Here is a 25,897-nt window from a genome sequence, read left to right as displayed (position 1 = left end):
CGTGGATGTTGAAATAAATTAGTATAAATCGGTATTTGATGGATGTTGAGATAAATACACCCTCCCGCTCTCCCTTTCTCCCACCCAGTAATCAAGCATCTCCTAATTTTCTGTCCAATGGTCTGCACCAATCAGTGGCTACAAGCAGAAAGCACCTGTTCATATTGTAGCTGTTTGGAAAACCTTGTTGGGTACAATTGCAGCAAAAGTGCTTATGGTCTGGCCTGCGCTGCCTGAAAGGGTGGTGGAAGCATAAGAACATAAGAACTAGGAACAGGAGTAGGCCATCTGGCCCCTCGAGCCTGCTCCGCCATTTAGGCAGCACGGTAGCATTGTGGATAGCACAATTGCTTCACAGCTCCAGGGTCCCAGGTTCGATTCCGGCTTGGGTCACTGTCTGTGCGGAGTCTGCACATCCTCCCCGTGTGTGCGTGGGTTTCCTCCGGGTGCTCCGGTTCCTCCCGCAGTCCAAAGATGTGCAGGTTAGGTGGATTGACCATGATAAATTGCCCTTAGTGTCCAAAAATTGTCCTTAGTGTTGGGTGGGGTTACTGGGTTATGGGGATAGGGTGGAGGTGTTGACCTTGGGTCGGGTGCTCTTTCCAAGAGCCGGTGCAGACTTGATGGGCCGAATGGCCTCCTTCTGCACTGTAAATTCTATGATTAATGAGATCATGGCTGATCTTTGTGGACTCAGCTCCATTCTCCGGCCCGTACACCATATCCCCGAATCCCTTTATTCTTTAGAAAGGTATCTATCTTTTTCTTAAAAACGTTTAAAGAAGGAGTCTCAACTGCTTCACTGGGCAAGGAAGTCCAGAGATTCACAACCCTTTGGGTGAAGAAGTTCCTCCTAAACTCGGTCCTAAATCTACTTCCCCTTATTTTGAGGCTATGCCCCCGAGTTCTGCTTTCCCCGACCAGTGGAAACAACCTGCCCGCATCTATCCTATCAATTCCCTTCATAATTTTATATGTTTCAATAAGATCCCCCCGCATCCTTCTAAACTCCAATGAGTACAGTCCCAGTCTACTCAACCTCTCGTCATAATCTAATCCCCTCAACTCTGGGATCAACCTAGTGAATCTCCTCTGCACTCCCTCCAGTGCCAATATGTCCTTTCTCAGGTAAGGAGACCAAAACTGAACACAATACTCCAGATGTGGCCTCACCAACACCTTATACAATTGCAGCATAACCTCCCTAGTCTTGAACTCCATCCCTCTAGCAATGAAAGACAAAACTCGATTAGCCTTCTTAATCACCTGTTGCACCTGCACACCAACTTTTTGCGATTCGTGCACCAGCACACCCAGGTCCCTCTGCACAGCAGCATGTTTTAACATCTTACCGTTTAAATAATAATCCATTCTGCTGTTATTCCTCCCAAAATGGATAGCCTCACACTTGGCAACATTGAATTCCATCTGCCAGACCCTCGCCCATTCACCTAACCTATCCAAATCCTCCTGCAGACTTCCGGTATCCTCTGACCTTTTTGCTTTACCACTCATCTTAGTGTCGTCTGCAAACTTTGACACATTGCACTTGGTCCCCAACTCTAAATCGTCTATGTAAATTGTGAACAACTGCGGGACCAACACTGATCCTTGAGGGACCCCACTAGTTACAGGTTGCCAACCAGAGAAACACCAATTTCCCCACTCTCTGCTTTCTGTTAGTTAACCAATCCTCTACCCAAGCTACCACTTTACCCTCAATGCCATGCATCTTTAGTTTATGCAGCAACCTTTTGTGTGGCACCTTGTCAAAAGCTTTCTGGAAATCCAGATATACCACATCCATTGGCTCCCCGTTATCTACTGCACTGGTAACGTCCTCAAAAAATTCTGCCAAATTAGTCAGACACGACCTACCCTTTATGAAGCCATGCTGCGTCTGCCCAATGGGACAATTTCCCTCCAGGTGCCCCGCTATTTCCTCCTTAATGATAGATTCCAGCATTTTCCCTACAACCGAAGTTAAGCTTACCGGCCTATAATTACCCGCTTTCTGCCGACCTTTTTTAAACCGTGGTGTCACGTTTGCTACTTTCCAATCCTCTGGGACCACCCCAGAGTCTAGTGAATTTTGATAAATTATCACTAGTGCGTTTACAATTTCCCTAGCCATCTCTTTTAACACTCTGGGATGCATCCCATCAGGGCCAGGAGACTTGCCTACCTTTAGCCCCATTAGCTTGTCCAATACTGCCTCCTTAGTAATTACAATCATCTCAAGGTCCTCACCTATCATATCTTTATTTCCATCAGTCACTGGCATGTTATTTGTGTCTTCCACTGTGAAGACTGACCCAAAAAACCTGTTCAGCTCCTCAGCCATTTCCCCGTCTCCTATTATTAAATCTCCCTTCTCATCTTCCAAAGGACCAATGTTTACCTTAGCCACGCTTTTTTGTCTTATATATTTGTAGAAGCTTTTACTATCTGCTTTTATGTTCTGAGCAAGCTTACTTTCATAGTCTACCTTACTCTTCTTTATAGCTTTTTTAGTAGTTTTCTGTTGTCCCCTAAAGACTTCCCAGTCCTCTAGTCTCCCACTAATTTTTGCCACTTTGTATGTTTTTTCCTTCAATTTGATACTCTCCCTCACCTCCTTATATATCCACGGTCGATTTTTCCCCTTTCTACCGTCTTTATTTTTTGTCGGTATGAACCTTTCCTGAACACTGTGAAAGATCGCTCGGAAGGTTCTCCACTGTTCCTCAATTGCTTCACCATGAAGTCTTTGCTCCCAGTCAACCTTAGCTAGTTCTTCTCTCATCCCATTGTAATCGCCTTTGTTTAAGCACAAAACACCAGTGTTTGATTTTACCTTGTCATCCTCCAACTGTATTTTAAATTCCACCATATTGTGATCGCTCCTTCCAAGAGGATCCCGAACTATGAGATCATTAATCAATCCTGCCTCATTACACAGGACCAGATCTAGGACCGCTTGTTCCCTTGTAGGTTCCATTACATACTGTTCCAGGAAATTATCCCGGACATATTCTTTCACCTCCTCCTCAAGGCTGCCTTTACCAACCTGGTTAAACCAGTCGACAAGCAGATCGAGTAATAATTTGCCAGAGGGAAGGGAAAAGTTTGCGGCGCTCTGGGGACAGAGCAGGTGAGTGGGACTAATTGGATAGCTACCACAGAGAGGCCGGACGGAACGGCCTATTCCAGTGCTGCGAAATTCCGTGAATAGTGACTGGGTTCCCCGGCTGCCACTGCAATTCAAAATAATTCATCTGGACTTGTGACGAAGGAGAAGAAAAAGACTTGCATTTATATAGCGTTTTTCACAACCATTGAATGTCTCGAGCGCTTTGCGGTGATTTTTTTTCCCCTTGTATTTTTCTAATTGGTCCACGGTCATTACCAAGGCTGTTGGTCTTTGGTTTGCATGGGAATGGGTTTGCGGGGTATGAGGGGTGCCGACAATCAGAGCAGTGAAACATATTTTTCGGAAGGCTGGTAAAATTCCCTGAATCTCATGACATTGCGACGGAGCAGAACGGTAGGGGAAGTACTCAGCAGGTCTGTGAGGATGAGAAAAGACCAGTCTGAACCTACTGATCACTTGGTATATTTCCAGAGTTTTCTGTTTTTACTTTACATTTGTGGTTTCCTCTTGGTCTTGCTGCAAATCATGGGCCTTGGCTTTATTTATTCAGGGCTGTTGAGTGAACGGCACAGAAGTTGGCTAAAAGTTGGTCTTGAAGGAAGTGAAACCTATCAAAATGTGTTGCAAACACCCACTTAAACCAGACTGCCAGCTGAGGACGCAAAAATCAAGGCAGTTGTTTAGAATTGAAACACACACGTGTGATATTGATTTGTACTAGTATGCAAACACGCTCCTTGTAACATATAGGGCAAGTAAGTGTTGCGATTATCGTATGCCTAGGTGGTGCAGTGGCTGGCACTGCTGCCTCACGGCGCCGAGGTCCCAGGTTCGATCCCGGCTCTGGGTCACTGTCCGTGTGGAGTTTGCACATTCTCCCCGTGTTTGCGTGGGTTCCGCCTCCCACAACCCAAAGATGTGCAGGGTAGGTGGATTGGCCATGCTAAATTGCCCCTTAATTGGAAAAAGTTAATTGGGTATTCTAAATTATAAAGAAAGAGATTGTCGTATGCCATCAGGTCTCTCCACCCTCGCCCCCTTCCCACCTGCGAGTATGAGAGGACCCGAGCTGAAGACTGCCATAAATCTGTAATTTACTGATCGGGATCCCTGACTGTTTCCTTTCCTGTGGGATAATTCCTGCTCTGAAATATCTCTGCTTATGTTTGGACTCTCAGCAATTGAGATCCCAGGTCTGAGAGGCACAAATTCCAAACAACTGTTGTAATTGCTGTGGAGATGTCATCCCGTACGGTAGTTTAATGTTCACTGCATTACCGGACAGCACGATGTACTGTTTTAGCAATAGCTCCCCAGTGTAATGCAGGGAATTATGGGTCAGGCAATGATAAAAGGCATCCTGTTGATAGTTGCTTATTTACATGGAAAATGGAAGTAATTGTCACCTACCTAATAGCTTTGCTGTTCCACATGCCTTGCTGATCAGAATCTCTCTCTACTCCAGGGATTTCTGTGTGATGGAACGGTAAATCTGGTTGGCTGCAACCTCTGGGTCCCACGTTGCTTTTTCGGTATTGCTGCTTGCCCATCCCCTTACCAGTCAGGTGGCCGGAGAGATTGCTGCGTTTCCGACCTGGGACTCGGAATTGCTGAGGGGCTGCTCCTCCGCAGTAACTCGCCACGCTGTAAAAATACCTTCCACCTTGCTTTGTCCACCCACCGGATCAAGTCATCAATTTTGCTGGGGGTATTCGTACTGTGATCATGGCATCTGTGGGACATTTTTTCTACTGAAAGCAACGTTACTCGTGTTGCTGACAGACTGTTTCAGCCATGTCCTTTAGAATGCACCTGAGTTTGGAACTGTTTATATCGATTTATAAGTGCAGTGTGTGTGTTGGTGTTTTTTATTCCCATGCGGGGTGTGAGTATCGCCAGCAAAACCAGCATTTATTGCCGTCCCTAGTCACCTTTGAAACGGTGGTGGTGAGCGACCTTCTTCAGCCGCTGAAATCTGAGTGGTTTGGGGGCCCACACCGATGTTTCGGAGCAAGTGCTAGGATTTTGAACCGGCGGCAGTGAAGGACAGTGATAGATTTCCAAGTCAGGATAGTCTGTGACATGGAACGGAACCCGAAGGTTGGGGGCGATCCATGCACCTCTTGCCCTTGTTCTTCTAGGCGGTAACGGTCATGGGCTTGGGCCTGCCCTCAAAGGAGCCTTGAGAAATTGCTGCAGTGTACCTTCTAAATAGCGCATACTGCTGCCACTGTGCACAAGTACCTTACATTGGCTTAAAGGTACCATTGCGTGAATGTGACTATTATCAGGCTGCTGCTTGAGACATCTGTGGGGCAGCTCTCCAAATTTTAGTACAGGTCCCCAGATGTTATTGAGGAGAACTTAATAATAATAATCTTTATTGTCACAAGTAATTAACACTGCAATAAAGTAACGGTGAAAAGCCCCCAGTAGCCACACACTGGCGCCTGTTCGGGTACACAGAGGGAGAATTCAGAATGTCCAAATTACCTAACAACACGTCATTTGGGATTTGTGGGAGGAAACTGGAGCACCCGGAAGAAACCCACGCAGACACGGGGATAACGTGCAGACTCCGCACAGACAGTGACCCAAGCTGGGAATTGAACCTGGGACCCTGGCGTTATGAAGCCCTAGTGCTAACCACCATGCTACCGTGCGCCCTACACGGCACTTTGCAAGGTTTGATTGGACACGGAATATTTTGTTTTTCTGTTGCCTAAGTTGATGTCAAGTGAACCGTCTGTTTGTTTTTCTTGGACTCAGTTTCAAGACATCACTGTAGAACATAGAACATAGAATATTACGGCGCAGTACAGGCCCTTCGGCCCTCGATGTTGCACCGACCTGTGAAACCACTCTAAAGCCCATCTATACTATTCCCTTATCATCCATATGTCCTTTATCCTCCCTATCCTGCCTTTCGTCAGAATATTGTCATAGGGTCTGTTCTGGCCACTTGAGGGGGTCCATGGTTTGTCATCTCCTGTGAAAGAGGGAATTTCCATCAGCAGAACACTCCTTCAGCTCAAGTCACTGGAGTGGTAATTGAACCTGCAACCTTCCAACTCCGAGACAAAAAGGTTACCCGCTGAGCCATGATTGACGTCTCCGTCTCAATGTATTGGGAAGAAAACAAGTTTGAGTCTAGAAGTCAATTTTGAGAATTGAGATCAATTAATGTACCCTAATCTAGTGGTTAGCACTGCTGCCTCACAGCACCAGGGACCCAGGTTTGATTCCGACCTTGGGTGACTGTGTGGAGTTTGCACGTTCTCCCCGTGCCTGCGTGGGTTTCCTCCGGGAGCTCTGGTTTCCGCCCACAGTCCAAAGATGTGCAGGTTAGGTGGAGTTACAGGGGAATAGGGTGCTCTTTCAGAGGGTCAGTGCAGACTCGATGGGCCAAATGCCTCCTTCTGCACTGTAGGGATTCCATGGAATCTATGAGCCACAGCCAATATAAGCAGGAAGTTTACCTGGGACATGCCTGTTTTATATGACTCACCACTGCAGTTCCTCAGGGTCATGTCCTCGGCCGACCCACCTTCAGCTGCTTCATCAGTCACCATCTCAATCATTAGATCAGAAGTGGGGATGTAATAATAATAATCTCCATCAAGAGACAAGTTAACCATCGCCCCATGACATTCAATGGCATTACCATCGCTGAATTCCCCCACTACCAACATCCTGGGAGTTACCATTGACCAGAAACTGAACTGGACCAACCATGTAAATATTGTGGCTATCAGAGCAGGTCAGATGCAAGGAATCCTACGGCGACTAACTCACCTCCTGACTGCCCTAAGCCTGTCCACCATCTTCAAAGCACAAGTCAGGAGTGTGATGGAATACACTCCATTTGCCTGGGTGAGTGCCGCTCCAACAACACCATCCAGGACATAGCAACACGTTTGACTGGCATCCCATCCACAAACAAATCACTCCCTCCACCACCGATGCACATTGGCAACCGTGTGTACCATCTACATGATACACCACAACTGCTCACCAAGGCTCCTTTGACAACACCTTCCAAACCCTTGACCTCTACCATCTAGAACGACAACAGCAGCAGATGCAAAGGAACACAACCACCTTCAAGTTCCCCTCCCAAGCCACAAACCATTACTTTTTAAAAAGTAATTTAGAGTACCCAATTCAGTTTTTCCAATTAAGGGGCAATTTAGCGTGGCCAATCCACCTACCCTGCACATCTTTGGATTGTGGGGGTGAAACCCACGCAGACACGGGGAGAATGTGCAAACTCCACATGGACAGTGACCCGGAGCCGGGATCGAATCTGGGACCTCGGCGCCGTGAGGCAACAGTGCTAACCAGTGCGCCACCGCACTGCTCCCTGACTTGGAAATATACCGCCATTCCTTTTCTGTCGCCGGGTCTATACCCTGGTCCTTCCTCCCTAACAGCACTGTGGGTGTACCTACACCGTAGGGACTGCAGCAGTTCAAGAAGGCAGCTCACCACCACCTTCTCGAGGGCAATTAGGGATGGGCAATAGGTGACAGCCAGCGATGCTCACATCCAATTTTTAAAAAATCTTCTCTGTAGCATCATGATACAACTGAATCAAATGTTCTAGGAGGTCAGAGTGAAATCAACCACAGATTCCAGGTCAGCCATGTGATGGAAAGGACATTCGAGCTTTGACCTTCACCATCCATAGCTTTAGACTACAACATGCAAGTAAAAGCGATCCTTGCGGAAGCAATGATCTTCCAGGTTTATGGCGAAAAGGCAGAGAATTGGGGTTAAAAGATTAAGCACGCCATAGTCAACAAAGTGCAAGGAAGTCTTGATGGGCTTAACAACGGATTCCAGTTCCTTTGTCCCACGAAATAGCGGTGGAGACGTTTTGTTTCCATACTGGTTAATGATGCAAAGCTCACAGGCTTTTGGGTGAAATGGACAATGGTTCGTTCCTTACGCCCTCGTCTTCTTTCTACCCCCCAGCAGAATTGGGGGGTGGGGTGGACCTTGAAAGAACAGCTGACCAAATCCAACTGTGGGGGAGGTAGGCTGCTGTGAAACATGAATTTGCCATCACCTGGTTTAGGTGCATGTTACTATAGTGTTTCTATAATCTATTATTCCTTTGTGCATAGATTGCAACAGATTGCAGATGGGCTACTGGAGCGATTTGTTGCCTCTGGGATGATGGAGAAGGAATGGGACAAGGTGAAACTCCATGCTACTTTGATGAACACCGTTTTCAGAAGGGACCCAACAGGTATATGTGAAATACTCATCCCACTCCACTCACGGCACTCCATTCACACCCAGTGTGACCAATACTCATCCATGCACCAAAAGAATTTCAACATGCCAGCGCGTAACATTTTGTTTTAGAGTTTACAGTGCAGAAGGAGGCCACTCGGTCCATCGAGTCTGCACCGGCCCTTGGAAAGAGCACCCAACCCAAGCCCACAACCCCACCCACCCATAGATCATTATATTAACCCCTTAAGAGTTAACGGTACTGCTATAAACTTGCTTCACAACATCTGGATCAACATCTGCAGTTAGAAAAGGCAAGTTACTATTTCAGATATAGAATCCCAACAATAAGGAGGCCACTCGGCACATTGACTCTGAGTCAAGCCTTTTGAAGAGCAATCTCACTCCCTTGCTCTTTCTCCATTTCCTAGCAATTGTCTTCAATTTCCTATCGGACAGTGCGCTTCACTTCCCAGTCACGCTTCAGTTCTGATGTGGGGCTTGCAGCTGAAGTGTTACCCTTGCTTCCTTAATGGCTTATGTGTCATGAAGTCTCAACAAATGCAGAAAGACATAGGGAGAGAGCTAGCAGCTCCTTTCGTCACAGACACAAATCCTATTATGGCCATTAAATCTCGCGAGAGGGCCAGAACAGGATTTCCACCGGCAAGCTATGGGTTTCAGATTTTCTCCACCTCCCGCCGGTGACGTGATCATGTTTATTTCCGTTAGTTGATTGATTTATTGTCAGCATGTATTGAAGAACAGTGAAAAGTATTTTTCTGCGGCCAAGGGAACGTACACAGTAGGCATATAGTAGATAAAAAGAATAATTGACAGCGTACATTGACAAATGTCACATCGACAAACAGTGATTGGTTACAGTGCGGAACAAGGGGCCAAACAAAGCAAATACATGAGCAAGAGCAGCACAGGGCGTCGTGAATAGTGTTCTTACAGGGAACAGATCAGTCAGAGGGAGAGTATTTGAGGAGTCTAGTACATTTAGTACATTTAAATGTACTTAAACGGCTTTACGCCTTTTAAAAACTCAGCCATGTTTCTGGAGAGAGAGTTTGTGAAAATTCTGCCCGAATCGTTTAGGGTTTCATTAAAAATGCTAGTAAGAGTGAACCTTCCTTTTGCACAAGCTCGTCCTAATCCACGTTGCGCACTCTGGCTCTTGTCAAATAAATTATTTCACATCGTACTTTGCTGTGCTGCACGGATTAATTCAGGCGGTACGTGTATTAAGTAGGCTAACATAGCCCAAAATATGTACCTTCAGCTCCTCCGGTACATAGATAAGACACACAATCTTATTCTGTGGTTTGCTGGAGAGGGCGAGGGGTTGGATGCTGATATCAGTGTCGAGCTGCCTATTTGTTTTAGGCCCCCAACAAACAGATGAAATTTTAATCCCTTTTTATCTGACCTGAGTCTTGTTTTCTTTTGGTGTTTTGATAAGATTAGTGTTCTCTCTCTTTCTCTCTCTGAGGTTGCTCGGGCTGTTTTCAGAGTCGTGGTAAACCCGCATTGACGTAAATCACCAGTGAAGAATGATCAGTTTGGGTGAGCAGCTGGAGGGTGAGGCGCACCTGTTGACGCCGCCACGCAGCCAGGAGCTGGTGCCTGCAAGAGGGAGGAAGATATCTGGCCCGGGGGGTATCAGTAGCTCGGGCTTCAGTGTCTGCCAATGCAAAAACCTGTCAATGACAGAGTTGTGCAGACTGGCACATTCCACGGTCCAGGGCAGTATGCTGAGGGATGCACTTACGCTTTCGAAGCTGCCGCAAAAGCTGAATTGGGGAAGGCCCTCCTCCAATAGCATACCGAGGGGCTGGAAGCAATATTTTCAGACTGTCTATTTAGCACAAAATGTATATTGTAAATATAGGCTGCAACTGAGGTGCCTCATTAACCTTACAGAGTGCCACATACTGGAATGAAAAAAATAGAACTTTATATAATTTAGGACTGCTACCCAAAATTCGATGTAAAATATATTTGGGGGGAATACACAAGGGATATCAATGCTGATGCCATAGCATCTGAGTTTTACACGGGTGATGGGGGGGCAGCAAATGAGAGGTCAGGTGATATTTCTGAGCTGCCGTCATCAGCTTTGTTTTGGGGCTGCAATAATCTTTGCAGCACCGCGCCCCCCCCCCCCCCCGTTTCGGAGAGCCCCCCCCCCCCCCCCCCCCGTTTCGGAGCTCTGATCATCTTTGAATAACGCAAAGCTTTGTCGATTTCTAGTGGAAGGTCGAACCAGCACCGCACCGGGGAAGCAGAATTTGCGTGAGAGAGAGTCCTTTGATGCAAGAAATGTATTAAAGGTTAGTAAATTGATCGCACAAACTGCAATTAGGACATTTTCCTTTCTCCTTGCTAGAATTGTAGAATGTGAAATGCATTATGTAAAATACTCTGAACAGATCCCAATTGAGCCTGTGGGCAGATACCCCCGACAGCTGCAGTGGTGAGTCATATAAAACAGGCATGTCCCAGGTAAACTTCCTGCTTATATTGGCTGTGGCTCATAGATTCCATGGAATCCCTACAGTGCAGAAGGAGGCATTCGGCCCATCGAGTCTGCACCGACCCTCTGAAAGTGCACCCTATTTTCCCCTGTAACTCCACCTAACCTGCACATCTTTGGACTGTGGGCGGAAACCAGAGCGCCCGGAGGAAACCCACGCAGGCACGGGGAGAATGTGCAAACTCCACACAGTCACCCAAGGTTGGAATCGAACCTGGGTCCCTGGTGCTGTGAGGCAGCAGTGCTAACCACTAGATTAGGATTCATTAATTGATCTCAATTCTCAAAATTGACTTCAAGACTCAAACTTGTTTTCTTCCCAATACATTGAGACGGAGACGTCAATCATGGCTCAGCGGGTAACCTTTTTGTCTCTGAGTTGGAAGGTTGCAGGTTCAATTACCACTCCAGTGACTTGAGCTGAAGGAGTGTTCTGCTGATGGAAATTCCCTCTTTCACAGGAGATGACAAACCATGGACCCCCTCAAGTGGACAGAACAGACCCTATGACAATATTCTGAAGAAAGGCAGGATAGGGAGGATAAAGGACATATGGATGATAAGGGAATAGTGTCGATGGGCTTTAGAGTGGTTTCACAGGTCGGCGCAACATCGAGGGCCGAAGGGCCTGTACTGCGCTGTAATGTTCTATGTTCTATGTTCTAGTTCTCCCGGTGACCTGGGAAACATCTACCCCCCAATCAGTACTTCATTACTCAACAATGTAGGGCAGCACGGTGACGTAGCGGTTAACACTGCTGCCAAAGATCCAGGTCACTGTCCATGTGGAGTTAGCCCATTCTCCCCGTGTCGGCGTGGTCTCACCCCCACAACCCAAAATGATGTGCAGGGTATGTGGATTGGTCACGCTAAGTTGCTCTTTAATTGGAAAAAAGGAATTGGGTACTCTAAATTTATTTTTTAAAACAATGTTACCTGGTCATTGCCATGTGTAGGTGCTTTCTGTGTGCAAATTGAGTGGCACATTTCCGGTGTTATAACAGTGAATGCATTTCAATAGCTCTTCATTGACTTTTACGGCGCTTTAAGAAGTTGTGAAGTTAATCAAGGTACTATATAGGGCAGCACGGGGGCACAGTGGGTTAGCCCTGTTGCCTCACGGCGCACGGGGAGAATGTGCAAACTCCACACGGATAGTGACCCGGGGTCGGGATCGAACCTGGGACCTCGGCGCCCTGAGGCAGCAGGGCTCACTTCAATATAAATGCATGTTCTCAAAATGGCCAATGTGTTTTATTTCTGATTGCCTCATGCATGCCTCACTGTTTAATTTTCTTTTCTTTTCAAGTTTCTCCCCTAAGCTCCCCTGTTCATCAGCTGAATAGGTGAGGTGGCAGCCTATTCCGCTATTCCCTGATATGCAGATGGCCACGAGGAACTGCGCGAACGCAACCAGAGGAGGGGAGGGATGGTGTTGCTCCATTTGAGTAATCGGAACCAAGATTCTGAACTTGCTATCTGGGCATTGTAAGAAGGATTCCCCCTTTCAGTCCTACTCCACAGAGCTCCTTGTTGTTGAGGAATTTAGTGGCAGGGTATAGATGTTGGACGTATGCTTCCCCTCACAGGGAGTCCAGAACTAAGGACGCAGTTTACAAATAAGAGGTCTGTTATTTAAAACGGAGATTGGGAGGAGTTCTTTCTCTCTGAGGGTCTTTCGTGTTTGGAGCTCTCTTCCACAGAGAGCAGTGGAGGCTGGGTCACTGAATATAGTCACGGCTGAGTTAGATAGATTCGATTGACAAGAGAGTCGAGGGTTATAAGGGACAGGCAGGAAAGTGAAGTTAAAATCACAATCACATTAGCCATGATCTTTTTGAATAACGGAGCAGGCTCCAATGGCCCCCACCTGCTCCTACTTCTTATGAGGTGCAGGCTGTCTCCAAGTCACTAACTCACTGAGCCCTATCAAGCAACAGAATTGTGCAGGGAATTGGTGACAGACAGGGAAAGAAGTGTGATTGCGATCTTTCATTCTGTGAAAGATAAACTAAGATTGCAGTTCCACTGCAATGAAACGTCATCACACTTGACGCTGAAGCCATAACAAAAATAATTACAGTCCCCTCTTAAATGGGTAAAAACTGGAAGGTTTGATATCAGACTTAACAAGGAATTCTTACATAGTCATAACACAGGCCTTAGACACCCTTTCCACAGGTAATTGGAGCAGATGGTGAAAGTAGAACATCCAGCAATTCTTTGTTAAAAGTCGAAGTATTTTGGGAGCAACTGTTCCTTGACACCAAATCGGGGAAACACAAAAGCAACTGAGCAGCATTAAGACGTCAGAATTTATATTCTAAACAATATTATTGTGAGGGCAGCAGGGTGGAGCCGTGGTTAGCACTGGGACTGTGGCGCTGAGGACCCAGGTTCGATCCCGGCCCTGGGTCACTGTCCGTGTGGAGTTTGCACATTCTCCCCGCGTCTGCGTGGGTCTCACCCCCACAACCCAAAGATGTGCAGAGTAGGTGGATTGGCCACGCTAAATTGCCCCTTAATTGGGGGGTAAGAAATTGGGTACTCTAAATTTATGGAAAAAAAGAAAGAAAAACGAACAATATTATTGTAACAAATGAAGTAAGCGCAGAGTCAACCCGAAGAAAATAAAAGATTGGGGGCTGGATTCTCCAGAAATGGGGCTGTGTCCCCACGCCAGCGTAGAAACGCTAGTGTTTTACTCTGGAGATTCCTTAAAAATATTAGCAGCTATTCACCTACCTGCAGGGGGCTGGCAGGGCCCCGGGGTGCATCTCGCAACTTCAGCTGTGGATACGGGCCACCGCACTTCCGGTTCCATGGCGGCTGTCTCAGGTGGCCTCGCCGAACGCGATGGCGGACTCAGCCGGCGGAGCTGGACGAGGAAAGAAGGTCCCAACGATCGGCCCCGCGCCGCTACATATAACACACCCGATCGCCACCCCGGCCGCCCATAAGGGCCCCCCCACCCCCGCCCTGTACTTGATATCCCCCCCCCCCCCCCCCCCCCCACCAGAGCGGCCACAGACTGAGTCCACACCCGCCACCCGAGGTTCCCGACCGGCAATACGTGATTAGAGCCACGCCGTCAGGAACGCGGCCAGTTTTGCCCGGAGAATCGCTGGGGGGGGGGGGGGCCTGGGGGCCTCTGTCAATGGCCCCCCAAATGTGCCGCGTAATCTGCGCGCGAGCGATTCTCCAGGGACCGGAGAATCACGGGAGCGGCACCGGCTACGATTCCCGCGTAAAGATCGATTCTCCGGCCCAGCACCAATCGCGGGGCTGCAGAGAATCCCGCCCTGCGTTAAAGCTCCCAGTATTTTTCACTCGGTTTAAGAAGTTGGCTTTTGACAATAGATTTGAGATACAACAGAAAATAATATTCTGCGAAAACAACCTTTCAATCACTTACTCTATTTTTAGAGATTAATATTTGGGTTTTGCGATGTTTTAAAAGGCGAAGATTAAATTCCTTGCACAGTTTTGTAGTGATGCTATATCCATTATCGACAGCCTTCCATCTGATGATGGACCTGCGATAAAATCGGTGAGAGTTGCATCATAAATGCTGCTCTTGCGCAGATGGCTGACGAGACCAATCCACGAGAGGCAGGCTGTGCCACGAGTGCCGCATGTGTAAGGGTCATCCGTCCTCATAGGTTGTTGGTATTGGTGTCTGTTGCCAAGCTGCTGTCGCTGCTGTTCATGGTGGTGGCGCAAGCCCGTCCACAGGTAATGACCCCGTTTCCCTCTGTCATCAGCTAGTGCCTTCCAGGTGTGTAAATTGATGTTTATGGCCTTCAGGTCACAGTTAAGAGCATCCTTGAAGCAGAGTTTTGAGCAGCCTACTGGTCTTGTGGCTCTGGCTACCTTGCCAAATGAAATTGTTGGGTACGCTTCAATCTCGCAGCCTACAAACATCCCCAAGCCGGTGAGGTTGCCTCTGGTTAATGAGTTCCAATATTCTTGGGGGATTTGCCTTTGAGAACACAGTGATGCTAAAAGTAATCTTTAAAAGAATTTGACCTGTGGGTGGCATGGTGACGCAGTGGTTAGCACTGCTGCCTCTCAACGCTGAGGACCCGGGTTCGATCTCAGGGCCCGGGTCACTGTCTGTGTGGAGTTTGCACATTCCCCCTCTGTTTGCGTGGGTCTCACCCCCCCCCCCCCCCCCCCCACACACACACATCCCCCCCCCCCCCCCACGCACTCGCAGACACGCAACCCAAAGATGTGCAGTGTAGGTGGATTGGCCACGTGAAATTGCCCCTCAATTGGGAAAAAATAATGTATTGGATACTTTAAATATTTTTTTGTTTTAAATGACCTTAATACAGGTGTGCATTAGGCTATTCTGTGCAGTGGGCGATACAACCTTGTTTATGAGTCCTGGTGAGGGTAAGAAAGCTCGCTATTTCTCTCAGGAATTGTACAGAGAGCAGCTGCAAGACCAGGTAATGAGTATTGAAAAATGACAAGCTCTCCTGGGTAATATCCATGTTATCTATCCCCTTGGGTATAGCTATTGGATTTGAAGGAAAGCTGTTACACTCCTGTCTTAATACTTCGTAAAAGGCATTTTCTCCGTAGAAGACCTGGAGGAAGCGAGTTGGGATTTAAGGCTTCAGATGTTGTTTACGCAGTGTGGAAGATTAGTTCATGATATCCAATTTATCACTGATTAGCCTTTTATTTTATAGCGATGTATATGTTAGCCATTCTACATCTGTACATGCTTCTGTCTGCACAACTTGACTTCATCATATTTTTGACGCAGTTTTTCGTGTCAACGTTTTCAGCACTCTGAATTTCTCTGTCTCCATTATCGGCTGGCTGCATTCCCCAGTCTTGCAGTTATTTTTTTTTGCAGTTTACTGCAATGCCTTATTAAATCAGTGAATTCATAGAATTTACAGTGCAGAAGGAGGCCATTCGGCCCATCGAGTCTGCACCGGCTCTTGGAAAGAGCACCCTACCCAAGGTCAACACCTCCACCCTATCCCCAGAACCCAGTAACCCCACCCAACACTAAGGGCAATTTATCATGGCCAATCCACCTAACCCGGATATCTTTGGACTGTGGGAGGAAACCGGAGCACCCGGAGGAAACCCATGCACACACGGGGAGGATGTGCAGACTCCGCACAGACAGTGACCCAAGCCGGAATCGACCCTGGAGCTGTGAAGCAATTGTGCTATCCACAATGCTACCGTGCTGCCCAAGTCATACCGTGAAAAGTCACAAATTTTGGAAACCCGTGGAAAACCAACTGTGATAATCTTCACCTCTCACTCTCCCTCCGTGACGGTTGCGTCAATCAAGATGGTACCACAAGCTAATCAAACGCTTGCCGCTGACTAACCCAACTGAGGCGATCTGTCCATCAGCAAAGTTTTGTACTAGGACGTATCGGGCCCCGTATCTAAGGAAGGATGTGCTGGCCTTGGAAAGCGTCCAGAGGAGGTTCACAAGAATGAAAAATGAAATGAAATGAAAATCGCTTATTGTCACAAGTAGGCTTCAAATGAAGTTACTGTGAAAAGCCCCTAGTCGCCACATTCCGGCGCCTGTTCGGGGAGGCTGGTACGGGAATTGAACCGTGCTGCTGGCCTGCCTTGATCTGCTTTCAAAGCCAGCGATTTATCCCTGTGCTAAACAGCCCCTGAATGATCCCTGGAATGAAGAACTTGTCGTATGAGGAACGGTTGAGGACTCCGGGTCTGTGCTCGTTGGAGTTTAGACAGGTGGGGGGGGATCTTATTGAAACTTACAGGATACTCCGAGGCCTGGATAGAGTGGACGTGGAGAGGATGTTTCCACTTGAAGGAAAAACTAGAACCAGAGGACACCATCTAAACTAAAGGAACGATCCTTTAAAACAGAGATGAGGAATTTCTTCAGCCAGAGGGTGGTGAATCTGTGGAATTCCTTGCCGCAGAAGGCTGTGGAGGCCAAATCACTGAGTGTCTTTAAGACCGATATAGATAGGTTCTCGATTAATAAGGGAATCAGGGGTTATGGGGAGATGGCAGGAAAATGTGGATGAGAAAATATCAGCCATGATTGAATGGCGGAGCAGACTCAATGGGCCGAGTGGCCTAATTCTGCTCCTATGTCTTTATGGTCTTATGGACGGTGATTCAGAGGTAGAGTTGTAGCGTGGTTTATAATCTTCATTATTGTCTTCAGGATGTCTTCCAGAGTTCCTCACAGTTGTCTCTCTGAGGCAGGCTTGATGATGGCAAGTATGGAAGAGGGACAACTGAATGCCTCGTCTCCTGACTCTGATCCTTTCAGTCATGACGATTTCCTCCATAAACATTTATTTTTTGGTCTTCCCTTGTGTGTTTTTTCTGTAGACTGAACCATTTTAGTCGTTCTACACAAAATCTTGCACTAGCTGCAAATTGAGTCACTTCCAGTCTTCATCTTTCTTAGTCACCCCATTGGTTCCGTCAAGGCACAGTGAGTAAACAGCCTTTTGCAAGCCAGTCTTGAGTTGTTCACTGATATTTTTAGATATGCACTGGACCTCGTCCTTCACAGTGTTTTGACCAAGAGGCATTTCTGCTCCCCACTGCATTGTTTAATTTTGTCCTTGTCGGGGAAAGTCACGGAACAATGTGTCAGCACTGCTCTGTGTAACACTCTTGATAAGTTCACCATCTGTGAGAGATTTGCCATGCTCCAGAATGCAGCATGACATTTTTGGAGCTTGCTGTTAATGGATAATGTTGGTTTGCTTTGCTCACTGAATCCAGTGGGTCATGAACACCGTAGCAGGGCTCCTGCGCTAAGTATACTTTTCCTTGCTGCTTAACACATCCACAGTTTTGCGGTTTGTTACCAAAAAAGCATTTCCGGTTCTCGAAGCAATGTCATTCTGAACCTGTCTGCTCAAAACGCTTGACTGTCTTGCCGCTGCCATCGAGCATTGTCAAAGTTTGGTTCCTTACGTTGTTCGTTGCAAGTTATTGTTTCTTCATGTGTGGTTTGATCCAAAGAGCGTATTGTTGTTTAAATGACAAATCTCCGGTGTTTGGGAATTCTGCAGCAGATAACTTAACCCCTGGTTCCGCAAAGTCTGTCTGCCATCTACAAGGCACAAGTCAGGAGTGTGATGGAATACTCTCCACTCACCTGGATGAGTGCAGCTCCAACAACACTCGAGCAGCTCAACACCATCCAGGACAAAGCAGCCCCACTTGATTGGCACCCCATGCATCACCTTAACCATTTGTTCCCTGCATCGCCGCACACTGTGGCTGCAGCCCGTATCACGTAAAGATGTATTGCAGCCACTCACCCAGGCTCCTTCGACAGCACCCTCCAAACCCGCGACCTCTACCACCTAGAAGGACAAGAGCAGTAGTTGCATGGGAACACCAGCACTTGCAAGTTTCCCTCCAGGAGCCTCTCCAAGTCGCACACCATTTTGATTTGGAACTATATTGTCGGCCCTTCACTGTTCCTGGAACTATGTCCCCCACCCCTTTACCCCAATCAGCATTCTGGGTGTACATACACCACACGGACTGCAGCGATACAGCATTCTGGGTGTACATACACCACACGGACTGCAGCGATACAGCTTTCTGTGTGTACATACACCACACGGACTGCAGCGATACAGCATTCTGGGTGTACATACACCACATGGGCTACAGCGATAGAGCATTCTGGGTGTACATACACCACACGGACTGCAGCGATACAGCATTCTGGGTGTACATACACCACACGGACTGCAGCGATACAGCATTCTGGGTGTACATACACCACACGGACTGCAGTGATGCAGCATTCTGGGTGTACATACACCACATGGGCTACAGCGATACAGCATTCTGGGTGTACATACACCACATGGACTGCAGCGATACAGCATTCTGGGTGTACATACACCACACGGACTGCAGCGATACAGCATTCTGGGTGTACATACACCACATGGGTTACAGCGATACAGCATTCTGGGTGTACATACACCACATGGACTGCAGCGATACAGCATTCTGGGTGTACATACACCACACGGACTGCAGCGATACAGCATTCTGGGTGTACATACACCACATGGGCTACAGCGATACAGCATTCTGGGTGTACATACACCACACGGACTGCAGCGATACAGCATTCTGGGTGTACATACACCACACGGACTGCAGCGATACAGCATTCTGGGTGTACATACACCACACGGACTGCAGCGATACAGCACTCTGGGTGTACATACACCACACGGACTGCAGCGATACAGCATTCTGGGTGTACATACACCACACGGACTGCAGCGATACAGCATTCTGGGTGTACATACACCACATGGACTGCAGCGATACAGCATTCTGGGTGTACATACACCACACGGACTGCAGCGATACAGCATTCTGGGTGTACATACACCACACGGACTGCAGCGATACAGCATTCCGGGTGTACATACACCACACGGACTGCAGCGATACAGCTTTCTGGGTGTACATACACCACATGGGCTACAGCGATACAGCATTCTGGGTGTACATACACCACACGGACTGCAGCGATACAGCATTCTGGGTGTACATACACCACACGGACTGCAGCGATACAGCATTCTGGGTGTACATACACCACACGGACTGCAGCGATACAGCATTCTGGGTGTACATACACCACATGGACTACAGAGGTACCAGAAGGCAGCTCACCTCCACCTTCTGAAAGGCACTGAAGAATGGGCAATAAATGCTGATCCTGCAACCAACGCCCACATCGCATGAAAGAACAAATCAGCAAAACTGCTCACTCTCATTCAACTTAGAATCAATAGTGTTATATCATAAAATGCGCAATGTATCACCTTGTGGAGAAGTGATTATCCTGGTGTATAAAGCCAAAAAGTTGAATTAATGTTAAATGGCACATAGTGGAGCAATTAGCTTCTTACTGATGTTTACGTAAGATGCTACTCGTCTATCACCGGCTCTGTACTTGGTTGATCGTTGGTTTAAAAGTGTTACACTTTGAGATGTGAGAGATGCCCCCGTGACACACGACTTTACAGAGCGATGAACACATTTTATTTTGCATGACACACATTCGCCATTGTGGTATGAGGCCAGCAGGAGAGTTGAAGACTTTCACATCTAATGAGTATTCCATCAAATAAATTGCTGACGTTGAAAAAAAAAAGTGGATCTGTTCAAGCCGGGTGAGGAAGGCCTGGCGATGAGGCTCCCTCTGGCGATGAGGCTCCCTCTGGCGATGAGGCTCCCTCTGGCGATGAGGCTCCCTCTGGCGATGAGGCTCCCTCTGGTGTGATATTTGCTTTATCCCCCGTGGGTGGCCGAACGCGGGCCTGGAGCAGTCCGCTTTGGATTTGTTCAGGCACCACAGCATTTGAGGCAGACAGTGTTGTTGAGTTTAAATGATCCTCAGCTGGAATAGCAGCTGATGCAAAAGAGTACATTTCTGCTTCTCTGGTAGGTGAATCATATTAACCAATATTTTTTGCTTTTTAAAAAAAAAATGTACCCTCTGTCAATCCCATTAAACAAGCGGTGAAAAAAGTGCAGAATTATACTGAGATATTTACGTTACAGTACTCTGGTCAAGAAATGCAATTAGAAAGAAACGGGTTCACAGAAAATGTAAATACAGAAGGATATTTCAAGGCAGCACGGTGGGTTAGCCCTGCTGCCTCACGGCGCCGAGGTCCCAGGTTCGATCCCGACTGTGGGTCACTGTCCGCATGGAGTTTGCACATTCTCTCCGTGTTTGCGTGGATTTTGCCCCCACAACCCAAAGATGTGCAGGCTAGGTGGATTGGCCATGCTACATTGTCCCTTAATTGGAAAAAATGAATTGGGTACTCTAAATTTATTTATTTTTAAACCAGAAGGATATTTCAGAATACTAAAGGCTTGTTGGATCCAGCAGGCCCTCGCTTTGTTCCAGTTATTCCTGCTTCCTTCCCACTTTACTGCCTCATTCTCCAGGAATTGTCTCTTGAGATTCCTCCCTTCATAGTTTATGCTGAAGATCTTAGGTGAGCAAGTTCCACCTGAACAACAGTAGTCTTAAACTCCTCATTTTAATAGGTGCCTCTTGGTGTTTGACCTCCTCCTCCTCCAGGAACAATTTAATCATGCTTACTCTTTCTCCTCCTCTCATAACTTAAGTTCCTGCTGGTGTCGAATGCCTGTCATGTTTGCCAACACGATAGCCTCTGTACTCCCTAAAAGTAATTAATTTAGTGGAGTGCTTTGATCTGGTGACGAGATGTATAAATAGCATTATTTTATTAGTGTTCTCTGGACTAGAATTTCAAATGCCCACTTCACTGAGCTTGTATGACCATGGAGAGTTTGAGGGATAGTCAGTGAATGCTGAACTTGTGTGGGATGCCTATGTGCACAGAATGGTTTTGTTTTCGGTGTGTTTCATTGCTGGTAGTGAGCTAGTTTGGTAAGAAAGAGCTTCCCAGGTAATGTCAATCTCTTTTAATTCTGAGAATTTATTGAACATTTTGTCAAATCCTTTTCACTCTAGCTGGCAGCTTTCACAATGTTGACTGTTACACCTCACCCACATTGTAAGATGTTCAGTTTTCCTGTGGTAATACTAGGCCACGGTTCGAGATGTTCATTGTAACATTTCAAATGGGTTACAATGTCAGATTCTTGGCTCTGAAGAATGTGTGATGCACTGAATGTGAACTGTATCTTGTAACCGGCCAACCTGGTTCAGCTGGCTGCTCTACAATGGATGGACTAAACGCAGACTGGGTGATCGCTTTGCAGGACACTTTTGATCCGTCCACAAACAGGACCCACACCTTCCTGTCGCTGCCATTTCAACTCACCGTCCTGCTCTCACGTCCACATGTCCGTTCTTGGCCTGCTGCAACGTTCCAGTGAAGCCCAGCGCAAACTGGAGGAACAACACCTCATCCTCCGATTAGGCACGTTACAGCCTTCCGGACAACGTCAGACTGTGAACTCTTTCTTTCACCTCCACCGCATTTGTGTTTCTACCAATTTATTTTCATTTCTTCCATCCATCTGTTAACCCCTCACCACCCTCTCCCCTCCCCCTGCCCACCCCACTTGGACCATCTGTTCCCTGTTCCAGGTTATCCTTTGACTCACTGGTTAGCTTCGTTCTGCCATTAACACATTCTGACCTTTTTTTTTAAGTTTAGAGTGCCCAATTCATTTTTCCAATTAAGGGACAATTTAGCGTGGCCAATCCACCTACCCTGCACATCTTTGGGTTGTGCGGGCGAAACCCACGCAGACACGGGGAGAATGTGCAAACTCCACATAGACAGTGACCTAGGGCCGAGATCAAACCTGGGACCTCGGCGCCGTGAGGCAACAGTGCTAACCACTGCGCCACCGTGCTGCCCTTCATTCTGACCTCTTAATGTGCCAGTATCAATGCCCTTCTTAACCTTGACTACCACCATTTACTTTCCTTTTGTCTTTTTGTCCATACACCTTTGTCAATCTCTCCCCAGCCTCCACCTATCGCTGGATCTCTATCCAGCCGTATGGCTCCACCACCCCCCTCACCCCACCCCCCACAACAGTACAAATCTCACCTTACTCCAGTCCTCTTTAGCTTCGATGAAGAGTCAGCCAGAGTCGAAACGTGAGCTCCGTTCTCTCGCCACAGGTGCTGTCAGACCGGCTGAGAATTTCCAGCATTTTCTGTTCTTATTTCTGATTCAGACCTTAGCTGGTTAACGTCAGAGCTCTCGGACCTTCCCTAAAGACTGTGCTTAAAATAAGAGAAAAATTCTCACTAAAAATAATTTGTTTTTCATGAAATCCCCAAGGAAAATCTACTTTGTTTCAAATTAACTTGGCGAAGCTAAAATAATTTATGTTAAAACGTAAGTGATTGTGACTTTTATTGCAAACCTCTTACATTCAGCATTTCTTGTTCCATGTGTTTTGTGGAATTCTTGTTAATTCAGAAGAGTAAAGATTAATGCACCAAATTATAACATTTTATGTGTAAGATTATAAGAGCAGCTGTTCAGGGTATTTGATGTGTAAGAGTAGAAGATTCCAGTTGGAGTGCAACTGAGTGAGGTTCTGGAGTTCCGGGGAGTAATTGTTGAAGTTGTGATTTTCATGTTAAGGGAGCTGCTGAAAATATTGACATTTTCTTGCGGTTCCGCCTGACCTCTCTTCCAAAAGAAGGATACAGCCTCCCAAGAGAAAACTGTGCTGTCTTGGCAAAAATCAATGTTATTAGCAAATAGCAAGAGAAATGGCACTCTTGTAAATCAAGCGATTCATGCTCAATACACAACTCTGCTGTGTGTGTGTCAGACATCAGAACAATATCATACCAAAGACTATCATACGTCCACATAATCTAGGAGCAGACGTAGGCCACCCAGCTCTTTGAACCAGCTCCGCCATGCAACTTCACATTCCTATCTACCCCGAAAGCTTCTCCCCTCTTGCTGATCAAGAATCTGTCTCGCTCTGTCTTAAAATATTCACAGTAAGAAGTCTTACAACACCAGGTCCAACAGGCTTGTTTCAAATCACTAGCTTTCGGAGCACTACTCCTTCCTCAAGTGAACGAAGAGGTAGGTTCCAGAAACATGTGTATGGACAAAGTCAAACTTGCAAGGTGATGCTTTGAATGCGAGCATTTGCAGGTAATTAAGTCTTTACAGATCCAGAGAGAGGGGTAATCCCAGGTTAAAGAGGTGTGAATTGTCTCAAGCCAGGACAGTTGGTAGGATTTTGCAAGCCCAGGCCAGATGGTGGGGATGAATGTAATGCAACATGAATCCGTCCCGGTTGAGGCCGTACTCATATGTGCAGAACTTGGCTATAAGTTTCTGCTCGGTGATTCTGTGTAGTCGCGCGGCCTGAAGGCCGCCTTGGAGAGCGCTTACCCAAAGATCAGAGGCTGAATGCCCTTGACTGCTGAAGTGCTCCCCGACTGGAAGGGAACATTCCTGCCTGGCGATTGTCACGCGATGTCCGTTCACCGGTTGGCGCAGCGTCCGCATGGTCTCGCCAATGTGCAGTGCTTCAGGACATTTTGGGATATTTAAAATATTCAAACATTCTGTTTCCCCTGTCTTTTGAGGAAGAGAGCTCCAGAGACTCACCACCCTCCGAGAAAACATTTCTCCTCATCTCTGTCTTAAATGAGCGACCCCTTATTTTTAAACAGTGACCCCCAGTTCTACATTCTCTCACAAGAGGAAACATCCTCTCCACATGCACCCTGTAAATATCCCTCAAGATCTTGTATGTTGCAATCAAGTCGCCTCTTACAATTCTAAACTCCTGATACAGGCCTAACCTGTCCAACCTTTCCTCATAAGACAACCCTTCCAATCAAGGTTTTGGTTTAGTCAACCATCTCTATCCTATGGAGTTATGTTTGGAACCCTAAGGGTTAAAGAAACAGTCACAATATCTGCTGTGCAAACTATATGAATTTTTATTTATTCAGCAGTTTAAGGATTATAAAAAGAAATTGCATTTATGTCATGTATTTCACAAACTCAGGGCGCCCCAGAATGCTTTAAGTGTAGGCAATGCAGCAACCAATTTGTGTCTAGCAAGCTTTCACAAGATGCACTGCGCTAATGACCACATCATCTGTTTTTAGTAATGTTGATTAAGGAATAAAAATTGGTCGGGGATCTGGGATAACTGTCCCTGCGATCTTTTATGTCCAACTTTGGTTTATGTCTTATTTGAAAAAATGACACCTTTCATGTGTGCAGCACTCCCTCTGTACTATACCAGAGTGTCATGCTCCCTGGATTCATGCATGGGGTGTGGACATCACTGCTTGGGTCAACGCTGGCTGAGTCAGCATTTGTTGCCCATCCCTGAGGGCATTTAAGAGTCTGGAGTCACATGTGGGCCAGGCCAGGTAAGGATGGCAGATTTCCTTCCCTAAAGGACATTAGTGAATCAGATGGGGTTTTACAACAATCGACAATAGTTTCAAGATCATCATTAGACTTTTAATTCCAGATTTTTATTGAATTCAAATGTCACCATCTGCCCTGGTGGGATTCGAACCCAGTTCTCCAGAGCATTACCCTGGTCTCTGGATTACTAATCCAGTGACAATACCACTTTGCCACTGCTAATCTCTTGAGTGTTGATCACAAAAATAGTTGCACCAAAGTTCCTGTTCAGCTGGGACTATGCCCCCACCCTCTGCACTGTGTTTCCAGTGCACCCAAAAGAAAAATGACACTCCCTCTTGTAGGATAAAATATTAATACTTTGCTTTCCATTTGCAGAAATGTGAAAATTACCGCTTTGGCGAGGTGGAGCTGAACACCGTACACATCTCCCAAAGGTTCTCCACCGACAGTTCTGGCTTCTACTCTTCATCTGGCGCCATTAACTTTTCATAGAGTGCGGCAATGTTGGATCAACGGGTCTGCAGGACAACGCTTACCTCAACCCCCCCGCAAAAAAAAACATCACGGAAAGGTGCAAAGACGGCGGACAAACTCACCCGCTGGTTAACTGCTGGCATTCCCAGGTCCTCAAGCGGGATCCATTTCCCTTGTTTCTTCTGGAGTAAAGGAGCTGGATTAAGGTGACCTGACCAGAACATCCAGCTGGGGCAGCTATGGCGATGCACGAGAGACTCCAAGAGAAGACCTGTGGTTTATTTTTACATCGGAAACACTTGTATTTCTTCAAACGCCATTCCGATCTTTCACAGTAAAATATTTGCAGTGATGTGTTGAACTCCTGGTGAACATTTCTTATCTCGGAGTGAGATGCTGATGTTGAGAATGGGGGAACTTTTCTATTTGCTCGATCGAATCCATACTCCCAGTATAGCATGGCCAAATGTAAAAGTCCCCGTCCTTTGTTTTTCTGAGCAGTGCCCGTCAAAAGAACACCCCTGAGTGCACCAGTCTGACATTTCTTTCCACTGCCTGTGCCTCCTTTCTGAGTCAGGTTGCCATTTT

General features: G+C 46.9%; 1 protein-coding gene across 3 annotated transcripts in view; it reads left to right on the top strand.

Moving 5' to 3' along the window:
• The window catches only part of ascc1 (activating signal cointegrator 1 complex subunit 1), a 79,190-nt gene extending 53,529 nt beyond the window's left edge, over positions 1 to 25,661 (top strand). For all 3 annotated transcript variants that reach the window (XM_072491459.1, XM_072491456.1, XM_072491457.1), the window contains 3 exons: positions 8,263 to 8,387; positions 10,634 to 10,713; positions 25,211 to 25,661. In XM_072491459.1, coding sequence (XP_072347560.1) covers positions 8,263 to 8,387; positions 10,634 to 10,713; positions 25,211 to 25,327 — 322 coding nt within the window. In that variant the 3' untranslated portion in view covers positions 25,328 to 25,661. The remainder of the gene's footprint in view (positions 1 to 8,262; positions 8,388 to 10,633; positions 10,714 to 25,210) is intronic.
• Positions 25,662 to 25,897: the final 236 nt, after the last annotated feature.

This window comes from Scyliorhinus torazame, chromosome 28 (genome assembly GCF_047496885.1).
Source record: "Scyliorhinus torazame isolate Kashiwa2021f chromosome 28, sScyTor2.1, whole genome shotgun sequence".
Lineage (NCBI taxonomy): Eukaryota > Metazoa > Chordata > Chondrichthyes > Carcharhiniformes > Scyliorhinidae > Scyliorhinus > Scyliorhinus torazame.
Note: the sequence above shows the minus strand (reverse complement) of the source record. Positions and strands in the feature narration are given on the sequence as shown.